Consider the following 14,455-nt stretch of genomic DNA (forward strand, 5'->3'; position numbering starts at 1 on the left):
TTTGAAACCAGCCAGGATTACTATTTGATACTTTATTTAAAGTGTTCCTATTTACTTGTAGATATTGAAATTGCATTTTTATTTTAAAGGTAAAAACATAACTGACTTTCAGATGTTAGTGTTTAATATTGGGTTTCCATTTGTTTTCCCCAATTAGTGAAATTTCTGTCTTGTCCAACTTTATTCTAGCTTTTAAATAAACTAGGTTAATTTAATCATGAAGGTTTATGGCCAGTTAATAGGATTGTCCATTTGTTATTTCCTGCCAATAATGCTGCATTAAAATAATTTTTAAAATTGGAAGGAATAGGAAGCAAAGTTTGCAGTTTCAGTGCCTCTGAAAATCAAGAGATGCTTATAGTTGTTGATAAGAGATAGAGTATATTATAAATGGAAAGTATGTGCCTATATTGAGTCATTTGAATGGATTTTAAGACTTGCAGAATTTTTTCCTGTTTGAACCAAGTCGTATGTTCTGTGCTAATATCAAACACTATTGTCTCTCTCCCACCAGACGGAGACAACTATACCTTTAGCTCAGTGACTTTTTAATTATTGGGTTGGCCAAAAGTTTGTTCAGGTTTTTCCATAAGATGCTTGGAAAAACGCGAGCAAAATTTTTGGCCAACCCAATATGTGAATGTGTCAGAATCCCGTGGAAAATCATTTCCAAAATAGACATGCAGTGGCCCTCCTCCAGGTCTGCTGGCTCAGTGTCAGAAGGTGGCAGGGTACAGCCTTGCAGACAGCCCACTACTGCTCTGCAGATCGCCAGCTGGTTAGGTAGGTGACAGAATGCTTTCACAAGCTGGGAAACACGAGTCTCAGTAGTAGCTTGTCTTTGGGGCTTCAGGGTGATCTTGGCTTCTGAAATCTTGGTAGTGTACCTCTTCTTCCTGGTCCCTTTCAGTTAGGCTTTTCTCACTTCAAGAAGGCCGTAAGGCCGTAAGGTCGGGTTGACCTCCTTGTGGGGTCGTGAGATGATTCTCTGAGGTTCGGCTGGAGTTTGGGGCAGGCCCCAGCAGCTTTCTGAGAAAGCATCTTTGTGCCACTGGCTGCCCAGTTTGAGTATTAAGTTAGGTAGTCTAGTTAGCAGGGTGTTGTTTGGTTTTCTCCCTTTTAAAATAAAGCTATCTTTGCTTTTGTGATACTTCTGGATACAAATTTTAAATGGCCAAGTGAAGATGAATTGATCTCTGAAGACATTCTCAGATTATTCCATTGCAAATAATCCATTTCAAAATTTTATTTTTCTAAGAAGTCTTAGGATGGATGGAGGAGGATGGGGTAAAGAAGTGATTAGTCAGAAATGACTCCCAATTGAATCTTTGCATGGCTGTGTTTCTAGGTTTATTTGTGAGTCTAGTACAATACAGATGTCTGAATTTTCAGTTACATTGTACTGAGTTTGACTCTTAATGCTTCGAATTAACCTGAAGAAATTCCATTCTTTAAGTTAATTTAAATATAATTTAACTGTTAAATTAATGGTAGCCACAGCAGCAAAGAGTAGTTAATAGGGAAATAAATTGTTCTCAATCATATTTTGTTCTAATAAGGCATTATTGTTTTAGGATATATCTTGAGTACTTGTTAGGACTGAACTAAATAAAGGGCTTGAATTTTTTGTATATGCACATTTTGCATTTCAGAGTCTTATACCACTCCCTTGAAGCATTTTTAGTTCTTTAAAACAGTATTCATAGTCTAATGTTGAAATCAGTAAACATCACTGGTAACCCAGTTATTTTTCTTCTGTTTATGTTAGACTTGTGTTCTTCATACAGTATTGACTACAATTAAACAGAAACTATTATTGAAATATGTTTCAGATATACCAGTATATTCAGAGTCGCTTTTATCGGTCTCCAGAGGTGCTACTGGGAATGCCTTATGACCTTGCTATTGACATGTGGTCCCTCGGGTGTATTTTGGTTGAAATGCACACTGGAGAGCCTCTGTTCAGTGGAGCCAATGAGGTACATGATTTCTTTTTGTTTTTAATCTCTTACAGTCTAACCTGGAAGTTGTTTTTTAGGAAAATGTGTCATTTATCAACCTAAATCATTCAAGTGTTTGGTCAGTTTTAAACTTATTTTATCCATTTTAAATTATTTCAATTATATAATGGTGAGTTTAGAATTACGAGATGGAAAGTGAGATCTTTAAATCTACCAGTGAAGGGGAATAGCAAATTACATTAGAAAATGTTAAGTTTCTTGGTATGAATTTTACAGATTTTAAGTATAATAACAGAAAAAGATGATGGTGATGAAATGAGGAACCATCCTAAAAACACTGTAAATTTTGAGAGTATGATGTGAAATTAAAGTATTAATAAATGATGACCGATGGGATTGATAGATATATTTGATCTGAATAATTTAGGGTAAATTAGGACTCTAGAATTTTGGAGCTGCAGGCTAAGCGTAATTCTTGTAGTCAACAGGTGTTCAGTCTGTGTTCTTAGAAGATCTTTGGAGGTCAGAGGCAGTGGTGGGAAGGCGAGGGCAAGAGAGAGGGGGTCTAAGCTCCGTACAGTTGGAGGAACGGCTTTCCTTGTCTTTAAAACTGTTTGTGGAGTTTTTTTGTTTTTTAAAGAAAATTTAACCATTGCAGATTATGATCAGTGCATTCATTTATACATGAGAAAAGAAAGGCTAATGAAATTTCATGACATGTCAGTCAAGTAGTGTCAGAAACCTGTCCCTTCCTCCTTCCTGCTAGTTCATTTCACTCTCACCAGCGAGCTGCTCTTTGGCAGTAATTGCTGTGGTGTGTATTTGTTTTTCTTTGAATAATAAATAATATAAAGGTAATAGTACCTTTTTCATGAACTTAAACACCATTAAGATCGCCTGAGAAACTTGAGTGGCTGCCGTCTCACGCATGGTGAAGCCAGAGCCCTTTGAGTAGCTGGGAAACGCCTCCCTCCCTCCGCCTCCCGTCCTCTCGCCACCTGTCCCTCTGTCCATCTTCCTGCCCAGTCCCCCCGGCACGCAGCCCTCTCTCAGGTCTCTGGGAGACAGCGGCCAGAGGGCCCGCGCACTCGTGCCAGGGGCTTTCTCTCGTGTGACCTGCTTGTGGCGCTTCCGTGGCACCCTGTTTTATGTTGCAGTGCCCCCCTCACTCATGCCCTTTTCATTTTCTCCCTGTTCTTAGTCAGTACCCAGTAGATCTTACTGTTTGTTTGTTTCCTGATGATCTCTCCCTCTGTAATATAAAGTTTGGGGCAGAGATTTTTGTCTGTTTTGTTTACTGCTGTGTTCCAGTGGATGTGATTTCTAGCCTACAGTAGACACTCAGGTGTTGGAGAAAATGAATCTGCACCTTAGAAAGATACTCTTTTGTTAGGTCCACACTTTACTAAGCCTTTCATTTTTTGTTTTGTTATTTTTTTAACTCTCCCAAACTTAAACTTCGCAGTCCCCTCCAGTCATTCCTTCCTTTCCGTTGTATCCATGACCACCTGCCATCCCATAGCTGAGTGTCTGTCTTTGCTGAATCGTGTGCCCTCCCCTCTGTGGAATGTGGGGCTTCGGGAGGTAGGGGCGTTACCTCTTTCCTTCATTATTGTGTATTTACTGCCCGAGGGAGTGCCTGACACACAGGAGAGACTCTCTTTATTTGTAATTTGTGAATGGATGAGCAGATATAGGATGTTTTACAGTAGAAATTATAGGGTTTTGTTTTTTTTTTTGCTTTTGTTTTTAATACAGGTAGATCAGATGAATAAAATAGTGGAAGTTCTGGGTATTCCGCCTGCTCATATTCTTGACCAAGCACCAAAAGCAAGAAAGTTCTTTGAGAAGTTGCCAGATGGCACTTGGAACTTAAAGAAGACCAAAGACGGAAAACGGGTAAAATAAGGAAATAATATTTTTGAGCCTTTGTTACTTCTTTCACTGAGTTGTCTTTATAACGCATTTTTGTATTTATTTGAAAACAGTGTTACTGAAGTCTGCTGTTAACAGTAATTCTGTTCATGACTCGGGTATAGATTTTCTTCCCAAGTTGGTTTTAGCTTGACCTAAGCTACCTGTATGACCTGAACACTGTTTGGTTAATGCTCAGTATTCTCTTGAAGTCTTCATTTGGGAACTGTCTGCCTGTCTTTTGAGGCCACTGATCAAATCACCACGCGTCGTTTCCACAGTAGAATCAGTCGGTTTGACCTTTGTTTCCCATAGTTCGGGTCTACACTGGAGTCACAGCTAAGGTGACTGCAGCTGGGACAGTGGAAGTCATAACTGCAGGAATGGCCTTCTTTGTAGTTCCGATGAGAGCACAGGATTTCTGACGTGAGCAGTTTGTGACAAGAATCTGAACTGACTGGATGGTCCTAATGGGGATTTCACATCTCCAGAATCTTTCAAAGTGAGGGTTTTAATGCGTTAGATATGTTTTAGTAATTTTCTCTTTTCTGAGAACTTTTCAGGCATCTCAGCCATGTCAGTTTAATAAATGACATTTAATAAATCATTTAATAGAATAAATGATGACAATTTTGCACCTTGATTTACATCTTTGTTTTAGATATCTGAAAATAATCATGTTTTGCCATCTAGTTTGTTTCTAGTACTAGATGAATATAAAAAATATATGATTGTGTGTGATACATACACCAGATACTTTATGATTGCAGTTCTGCATTTTAACTCTTAAGAAATTTTATTTTTGCTACAGTTTTTGTTTTGCCCTTGCATTTTAGCGATACTGCCACCAGGTGTCATTTCCAGTGAACTGAAGGTGATGCTTATTTGCTGTAATTCACCTTCAGCTCTGGAGTCTTAACTTCTAATATCAAGTGTTTCTTAATAAGAATATATATATGTAAAACTGTATCTTTCACAACTGATTTGTAACTTACTGCATTCTGCCTTGTTCTCCAAAGTTTGAGGCAGTGCAGTATCTAGCAGCTAAGTCATGCCTGCTCCCATAAGGAAGGGATGGAAAATGCCAAGCAGACATCCTGGGTCCTTCCGCCTCTGTCCGCGTGCCGTTGTCAGTCATGGCCCCCTTCCCCAGGGAAGTCCTTAGCTTCACCAGCATTCAGAGTAGCTCTTGCAGTGGGTTTTTCATTAGCATGGAGTATGTGATAACCTGCTTTACGTTTTTCTTTCTGAACATACTGCTGCTGCTTTTTCCATTTTCTTTTTCTAAATGAAAAATTTATTCATTTCCTCAATCTCTGCCTTATAAAACCACAGTTAAGTCACAATGGACTGTAACCTATCATTTTCCCAATGTTGAGCTATAATTATTATTATTTTAAATTATTTGAGGGGAGCATTTCACTCAGAAGAGTAGATTATTTTTTCCCTTAAAATTGAAAGTATCTTGACCTACGTTTAATATACATTAATTAACTGTAGATATCATGAGATTTTCCTAAGCTGCAATTAAGCAACTGACTTAAACTTAATTTTTAAAAATGTAAAATAATTACTCCTTTTTAAACAGAAACAAATTTCCAGCAACAATAAAAAATCAAATCCATAACCAAATGGTTACATTATGAAGATGCACTAGGGATTTTAACCATGAATATGAAGAAATGTGCATGTACTATCTTTCAGTATGCTTGCTCAGCTTATTTCCTTAGTGATTTAATTTTTACTTTTAAGTTCTCATTTTATGTTTCAAGAGCCTGTTTCAGCTTCCTAGTAATGAGATCCATACCTACTGGCTCTTTTTTCTCCTTTGGTGGGAGAGGGTAAAGAATTAAATTATAAATGATGCTTTTTTGTTGAAGTATAGTTTATGTACAAGATGGGTATTTTAAGTTTTCACTTTGTTGTGTTTTAATTTTTATTTACAACAGTGTACCTACTGCCTAAAACATGGTGTAGCCTAACTCCTCCCATCACCTCTAGTGCCCTTTTCTGCCATCCACTCTCAGTTTCTGATTTCTGTCATCCCAGGTTAGTTTTGACTGTTAATAGGCAAAATTCATAGAAGTGGAATCCTGAGGTATTTATTATTTTGTTTCTTTCATGTAACAGACATTATTTTTGGAGATTCGTCCATAGTGTGTCTCAGAAATTACTCCATTTTATTGCTCCACAGTCTTTTGTTGAATGGAAATGCCATGATTGATCTGTGTTTACCTGTCATTGGATGTTGAGCTTGCTTCTAGTTTAGGACTGTTTCAGTAAGGCTACTGGGAACATTTTGATCAATTTCTGTACACATAAGTTTTTGGGTATTCTGGGGTCACGACTTACAATTGCCAGATCATAGGGTGTCTGGTGTGTTTTCTTTCTTAAGAAATTACCAGTTTCCCAAGGTTCTATCATTTTATATTCCCACAAGATTATCAGAGATCCAGGTGCATGACATCCTCGCCATTTCATGTGGTTGGTTCTTTTGAGTTTAGCCATTCTAATGAGTATGTAGTAGTTTTCATTTGATTTCTTCATGATTGAGAATATTGACCTGGCCAGCTTTTTATGTGCTCAGTAGCCATTTATGTGTCTTCTTTTGTGACCATCTTTGTAGTCTTGCCCCTTTCTTACTGGGATGTTTAATTATTGGGCTGTAGGAGTTTTTTTTAATGTAATGGATATAAGTCCTTTGTCACCTGTATGCCAGTATTTATTTCCCAACTGTGGCTTGTCTACTTCTTTTCTTAGTAGCAGTTTTTAATAAACAAAAATTTAATTTTTTATGAACAGTATTTTTTTTAATTCTAAGAAATCTTTACCTCCCTCAAGTTTGTGAAGATACTCTCCTTTAAAAGTTTTAAATTGAAATGTATATAGTTGATTTACAGTATTGTATTAGTTTCAGGTGTACAGCACCAGGATTCAGTTATATATAAATAAACGTATTATTTTCCCTTATGAGTTATTACAAAACTGAGCATAGTACCATGTGCTATTCAGTAGGTCCTTGTTGGTTATCTATGAGTAATCTATTTGTCCTTGTCTGACTTAACCTCACTTAGCATGGTCATCTCTAGGTCCAGCCATGTTGCTGAAATGGCATTATTTCGTTCTTACATCACTGAGTAATATTTCTCTGTATGTGTGTGGAATAACACCACCACATCTTTATCTAGTCATTTGTCGGTGGACATTCAGGTTGCTTCCGTGTCTGGGCTATTGCAAATAGTTCTGCAGTGAACACTGGGGTGCATGCATCTTTTTCAGTTGCTTTTTTCTGGATCTATGCCTAGGAGTGGGATTGCAGTTTGATGTGGTAGCTCTGTTTAGATTCTTAAGGAACCTCTGTGCTCTTCCCTTTAGTGGCTGCACCAGGCTACAGTCCCACTGTAGGGCGGATTCTCTTTTCTCCTCTCCGGTATTTGTTATGTATAGGCTTTTCTGTGATGACCATTGTGACCAGTGGGAGGTGGTACTTTTTCAGAGTTTTGATTTGCATTTCTCTTAAGAATTAAAGTGACGTTGAACACCTTTTCATATGCTTGTTGCTCTTTTCTTGGGGAATCATACTTTATGTGTGTCTGTATATTTATTTTATCTGTAACTGGGAGAAGTGTTCATCTTTCATGATGATACAGGATATGTCTTAATCTTCTTTTAGGTTTTTTTTTTCTTTTAGTTTTCTGTTTTTTGAAGCTCTCTTAATAGGTGTACCCATTTAGTATTGTTAGAACTTGGTGATAAATTCAGTCTTTCATCACCATGAAATACTCCTTTTTGTCGTTAATATTTTCTTGTGTTTACTTCATTTGGTATTATTCAAGCTATGCCAATTTTCTAATTCTTAATACTTTCATAGTATTTTTTTAAAATCCTTTCAGTGTAAACCTGTTCGTACTTCTGTATGTAAAATGACTTTTATATGCAGAATGTAGTTGAGTTACGCTTTTAATCCAGTCGGATAGTATCTTTCTTTTACAGTGAATTATTTGGTCCCTAATTATTCAGAGGATGGGGTTTTAGACTTTTGCCATATGTGTGTTTCTGCTTGTTTTATTTCTTCTTCGTTTCCCACTCCTTTCCTGCCTTCTTTGGAGTTAAGTCCTCTTGGTGTTTTATTTCATCTTTCTTACTGGTTTTATAGCTATTCCTCTTTGTGTAATTGCTAGTGTTGCTCTTACTGTATGCCTCTTTAACTTACCAGTGGACCTTAACAAAATGTTACATGACTCGATAAGCTGTGTGATAGCCATGTGCTTTCTATCTGATCCTTGCATTTTTTGTCATCCTCTGTCACTCTTGTGTATTACATACCTCACAACACAACTGCCTAAATTACCAGCAACATTAAGAAGAGATGTTAAAACACATAGAAGATAAAGATAGTAACAAGTTCTTTTCAGGAGTTCCTTGGCAGTCCAGTGGTTAGGACTTTGAGCTTTCACTGCCATGGCCCCAGGTTCAGTGCCTTGTCAGGGAACTGTAAGATTCTGCAAGCCACGCATCGTGGGCCAGGACCCCTCCTCCTCCACCCCCGCCTCGCCCCCCAAACACACGCACTCATGCACGCGCGCGCGTGCACACACACACACACACACACACACACACACACACACACAAGTTCATTTTACCCATAGAGGTAATTTCTTGTTGTTGGTTCCTAAGTTCTGTCTGGTTATTACGTTCCTTCAGCCTGAAGAACTTCCTTTAACTTTATTTTGTAGTCAGTAACTTACGCTGATAAATTCTTTTTAGCAGTTGTTTATCTGAAAATACCTGTATTCACCTTTATTTTTGGAAAGATATTTTTCATGGCTATGGAAGTTTCAGTGGGTGTAGAATTTTAAGTTTACATTTCAGCTAAAGAAAATGATGTTATGATATTGTTTTCTGTATTGTTTCTGAGAAGTCATTGATTTTTCTAAGCAGTGTTTGTTTGTTTCGTTTTTTATTCCCTCCCCCACCCCCACCCCCCACCTTTTTAGGTACTACTCCTTCTGTAGGGCAAGGACTATTACTGTTCATCTTAATCTGTGTGTTCTTTAAAATATTTGTCCCTTTTCCCCCTGGCCAATGTTGATGCCTTTTTTTTTCTTTTTTTATGTTTGATTTTTTTTTAATATGTTTGATTTTTTCAGCAGGTTGGCTGTTCGGTTCTTGTGCATAGCTTTCTCTGTGTTTATTTTCCATGGAGTGTGCTGAATTTGTTAGATCTGTGGGGTTGATACCTTTCATCAAAATCCTCAGACATTATCCTTTCAAATATTTGTTCTGTTTCACTTTCTCTTCTCCAGATAATTATCCACTTAAATATATGTTACGGTGCTTAATACCGCCTCAGAGCTCTCTAGTGTATTCATCTTGCTTTCTTTTCGTGTGTTAGATTGGATCGTTTCTTTGTCTCCTTGTTCGCTCATTGTTTTCCTTCTGTTGAGCCCAGTCTGCTGTTGAAATCATTGAATGGATTCTTCATTTATGATACTGCATTTTTTAGTTCTAGTGTTTTCACATTTTAATTTAGCTTTAAAAATTAGTTTTAATTACCCACCCTCCCCAGTCTATTCACACATGTTGTCTAGCTTTTGAACTAAGCAACTGACTTAAGAAATTATAGTTATTTTTAAAATACCTATCTGCCAGTTTCAACAATTGGGTTATTTTATATATGTGGATTTTCTACAATTTTTTTTTCCACTTAATATGGACTCGTTTGGGGGGTTTATTTCTTGTATCTGTAATTTTTTGAATGTATGCTGGACTTCCTGCGTTTAAGAACAGTTGAGGTAGAAGTAAACCCTGTTTTCCTGTGAAATGAGACCTGACTTCCACTGTCTACTAGTGTGATGAGACTAGTTGGTTTCATTTGGTGGTGCAGCTGAGTCTGGGCTCTGTCTTGTTTGCTTAACTTAGATTCTGTTTCCCGCTGTCTTCATGGGTTTTACACAGTGTGTGGAGGCTGGGGAGATCGGTTATATGTTAGGCCCAGCCAGCAGCCCTCTTCTAATGTTCTGTGCCTCAGGGTGGTCTGTGCTCTGCTGCTCTGGCTCCAGCTTCACAACCCTGGGGTCCTCCCCGGGTTGTCGGCTTGTCCCACCCTTGTGCCCAGCTGCTCATAGCTGTCAGAAGTTGGTTTGGAGTTGGGCTGAACTCTCCCTCCTCACATCCGCGGCTTTCGTTCCTTCTCCCACTGTAGTCTCTTCTCCCAGGAAAGGCTTTTCATGTTTCAGAATTTAGTTAGCGGTGGTTTCTTTAGTCCTCCGCTTGCTGATAGGTTTCTTAGGTTTCTTTTCTAATCAGTGAGTTTGGCTGCCTCAGGTCTCAGTGGCAGCCCGTGGGGTCTTTGCTGCCTTGTGGGGGATCTTGCGTTGCCTGCGCAAGCTCCTGAGCGTCAGGACAGCAGCGGTGTTGCATGGGCTCTGCTGCTCTGTGGCACGTGGCGTCTCAGTTCCCTGACCAGGCCCAGAACCCGCCTTTCCTGTGCTGCGAGGCGGGTTCTTAACCACTAGACCACCAGGTCCCTGATAGGTTTTTAAAAGGCAGTGATTTTGTGGTTTGCCTACCTGGCTTGTTCTTGATTTTGAAGTAAGAGTGATGGTCTCTTGCAAATTGCTACATTGCACCTAGAAGCAAAATCTACTAATACTATTCTGAATAAATTCAGTGTTCATAGGGATTTTAAAGATTACCTGTTAAAATGAGTTTCCCTAAAATGTCAGTGCATGCTAAAGGCAGTTTATTAAACATATTTTCTAAAGTTAAGCATAAATAATTTGCTTTGTTTATTTTTTTAAACTGAATATAAGCAAGGTATGGTGTTAAACCCATGGTTCTTTATTAGGAGTGATGGCTGAAGCTTTAATGAGCCATTGTTACCTAGGAAGTGCACCTGAGTTCACAGGTGTATTGGGGAGAAAAGAGGTTTGTAGCCACTGGTTGGTACACTTCCTTTGTGAAGGACCACAGAGTAAAGATTTTGTTGCATATTCTTACTTGGTTCTGTTTGTTTTTACCATCTTTAAAAATGTAAAGCCATTCATAGTAGGGGCTGTTTATATAAAACAGGCCCTGAAACAGGGCATCGTTTGCTGATCCCTGCACTAGATGATCTTTATGGTCATTTCTGCTCAGAGTTATTTTGAATTTCTGCTGACTGCGGTGCTTTAAGAGTAGTACATGTGAAAATCCAGAGGCGCAAACCGTGAAACACTCCTTTTAACAAAGGTCTCAGCCTTATACTATAAGGAAGCTTATTTGATGTGATGTTATATAGGCTTTAACATATTCCATCAAATTTAGAGAAACCCCCCCACCCTTTTTTTTTGTCTCTTTTCTCTTTAGGAGTACAAACCACCAGGAACCCGTAAACTGCATAACATCCTCGGAGTAGAAACAGGAGGGCCTGGTGGCCGCCGTGCTGGGGAGTCGGGCCATACGGTAGCTGACTACTTGAAGTTCAAAGACCTCATTTTAAGGATGCTTGATTATGACCCCAAATCTCGAATCCAACCTTACTACGCCCTGCAGCACAGTTTCTTCAAGAAAACAGCCGACGAAGGCACCAACACGAGCAACAGCGTCTCCACGAGCCCCGCTCTGGAGCAGTCGCAGTCGTCGGGCACCGCCTCCAGCACCTCCTCGAGCTCAGGTCTGCCGTCCCGGTGCCGTGTCAGGCTTTGAATGTGTGCTCTGCTCTTTATAAAGTGGGGGTCATTTAATGTGCTTTTAAAGTTGTTAATGGGTAAGGAGAAATCCCTCAGAGGGCAAACAGAAGAAGCAAGAACTATAGTCCCACAGCCTCCAGAACAAAACCCCACAATCACAGAAACTAACCAAAGTGATCTCATGAATCACAGTCTTAAGGAACTCAGGGAAGCTGTGAGCCCTGCTGTGTGGGGCCACCCAGGTTCGATGGGTCATGGTGTCAGAGACTTGTGACAAAACGTGGTCCATTGGAGAAAGGAATGGCAAACTACTCCAGTATTCTTGCCTTGAGAACTCCATAAACAGGATGAAAAGGCAAGAAGATATGACACCAAAACTTGGGTGCCCCTGCTCCCAAGTCTGTTAGGTGTTCAATGTGCTACTGGGGTGAACAGCGGAAAAATAACTCCAGAAAGAAAGAAGAGGCTGGGCCAAAGCAGAAATGATGCCCTGTTGTGGATGTGTTTGGTGATGAAAGTAAGGTCCGATGCTGTAAAGAACAGCACTGCATAGAACCTAGACTGTTAGGACCATGAGTCAAGGTAAACTGGATTCAGTCAAGTAGGAGGTGACAAGAGTGAATATCGACTTCTTAGGAATCAGTGAACTAAAATGGCCCGGAATGAGAGAATTTAATTCAGGTGACCATTGTATCTACTACGGTGGGCAAGAATCCCTTAGAAGAAATGGAATAGCCCTCATAGTCGACAAGAGTCCCAAATGCAATACTGGGGTGCAGTCTCGAAAACAACAGAATGATCTCTGTTTGTTTCCAAGGCAAACCATTCAATATCACAGTAATCCAAATCTGTGCCTCAAACCACAGAGCCAAAGAAGCTGAAGTTGAACAGTTCTCTGAAGACCTACAAGACCTTCTAGAACTACCACCTAAAAAAGATGTCCTTTTCATCATGGGATTGGAATCGAAAGTAGGAAGGCAAGAGATACCTGGAATAACAGGCAAGTTTGTCCTAAGAATACAAAATGAAGCACGGCAAAGGCTAACAGTTTTACCAAAAGAACATGCTGGTCATAGCAAACATGCTATTCCAGCAACGCAGGAGACAACTCTACACATGGACGTCACCAGATGATCAGTACCGAAATCAGGTTGATTATATTCTTTGTAGCCAAAGATGGAGAAGCTCTACATAGTCAGCCAAAACAAGACCTGGGGCTGACTGGCTCAGATTATGAGCTCCTTTTTGCAAAATTTAGGCTTAAACTGAAGAAAGTAGGGAAAACCACTAGACCATTCAGGTATGACCTAAATCAAGTCCCTTATGATTACACAGTGGAGGTGATGAATAGATTCAAGGGATTATGTCTGATAGAGTGCCTGAAAAACTACAGGCCGAATTCTTAACAACGTTACAAACCTTACAGGGTTCGTTACACTGTGCAGGAGGTAGTGATCAAAACCATCTCCAAGAAAAAGAAATGAAAGAACGCAAAGTGGTTGTCTGAGGAAGCCTTACAAAAGTGGTTGTCTGAGGAAGCCTTACAAATAGCTGAGCAATAGAATGGGAAAGACTAGAGATCTCTTCAAGAAAATTGGAGATATCAGGGGAACACTTCATGCAAGGATAGGCATGACAGAGGACAGAAACAGTAAGAATATAACAGAAGCAGAAGAGATTAAGGAGAGGTGGCAAGAATACATAGAGAAACTGAACAAAAAAGTCTTAATGACCCAGATAACCATGATGGTGTGATCACTCACCTAGAGCCAGACATCCTAGAATGCGAAGTCAAGCGGACCTTGGGAAGCATCACTACAATCAAAGTTAGTGGAGGTGATAGAATTCCAATTGAGCTATTTCAAATCCTAAAAGATGATGCTGTCAAAGTGCTGCACTCAGTATGCCAGCAAATTTGGAAAACTCAGCAGTGGCCACAGGACTGGAAAAGGTCAGTTTTCATTCTAATCCCTAAGAAAGGGAATGCCAAAAAATGTTCAGACTACTGAACAATTGCACTTATTTCACATGCTACCAAGGTGATGCTCAAAATCATCCAAGCTAGGCTTCCAACAGTATGTGAACCAAGAACTTAGAAATGTACAAACTAGATTTAGAAAAGGCAGAGGAACCAGAGATCGAATTGTCAACATCTGTTGGCTCATAGAAAAAGCAAGGGAATTCCAGAAAAACACCTATTTGTGCTTCATTGACTGTGCTAAAACCTTTGACTGTGTGGATCACAAAAAACTATGGAAAATTCTTCAAAAGATGGGAATACCAGACCACCTTAACCTGCCTCCAAAGAAACCTGTATGCACATCAGGAAGAAACAGTTAAAACCATTCAGGAGCAACTGACTAGTTCCAAACCGGGAAAGGAGTATTTCAAGGCTGTATATTGTCACCCTGCTTATTTAACTTATATGCAGAGTACATCATGAGAAATGCTGGACTGGATGAAGCACAAGCCAGGATCAAGATTGCCGGGAGAAATATCAATCACCTCAGATAATGCAGATGACACAACCTTATGGCAGAAAGCAAAGAGCCTCTTGATGAAGGTGAAAGAGGAGAGTGCAAAAGCTGGCTTAAAACTCAACATTCAAAAAACGAAAATCATGGCATCCGGTCCGATCATTTCATGGCAAATAGGTTGGGAGAAAATGAAAACAGTGACAGACTTTATTTTCTTGTGCTCCAAAATCATCTCAGACAGTTGACTTGAAACTGTGAAATTAAAAGGTGCTTGCTCCTTGGAAGAAAAACTAACCAACCTAGACATCATATTAAAAAGCAGAGACATTGCTTTGCTGACAGAGGTCCATATAGTCAAGCGGTGGTTTTTCCAGTAGTCATATACAGATGTGAGAGTTGGACCATAAAGAAGAGTGAGCACTGAAGAATG

General features: G+C 39.4%; 1 protein-coding gene across 6 annotated transcripts in view; it reads left to right on the forward strand.

Annotated features, from left to right (window-relative positions):
- DYRK1A (dual specificity tyrosine phosphorylation regulated kinase 1A) overlaps positions 1–14,455 on the forward strand; it is a 145,013-nt gene that overhangs the window by 118,791 nt on the left and 11,767 nt on the right. For all 6 annotated transcript variants that reach the window (XM_018052842.1, XM_018052834.1, XM_018052830.1 and 3 more), the window contains 3 exons: positions 1,833–1,979; positions 3,720–3,860; positions 11,226–11,532. In XM_018052842.1, the coding sequence (XP_017908331.1) occupies positions 1,833–1,979; positions 3,720–3,860; positions 11,226–11,532 (595 nt within the window). The remainder of the gene's footprint in view (positions 1–1,832; positions 1,980–3,719; positions 3,861–11,225; positions 11,533–14,455) is intronic.

Source organism: Capra hircus, chromosome 1 (genome assembly GCF_001704415.2).
Source record: "Capra hircus breed San Clemente chromosome 1, ASM170441v1, whole genome shotgun sequence".
Classification (NCBI taxonomy): Eukaryota; Metazoa; Chordata; class Mammalia; order Artiodactyla; family Bovidae; genus Capra; species Capra hircus.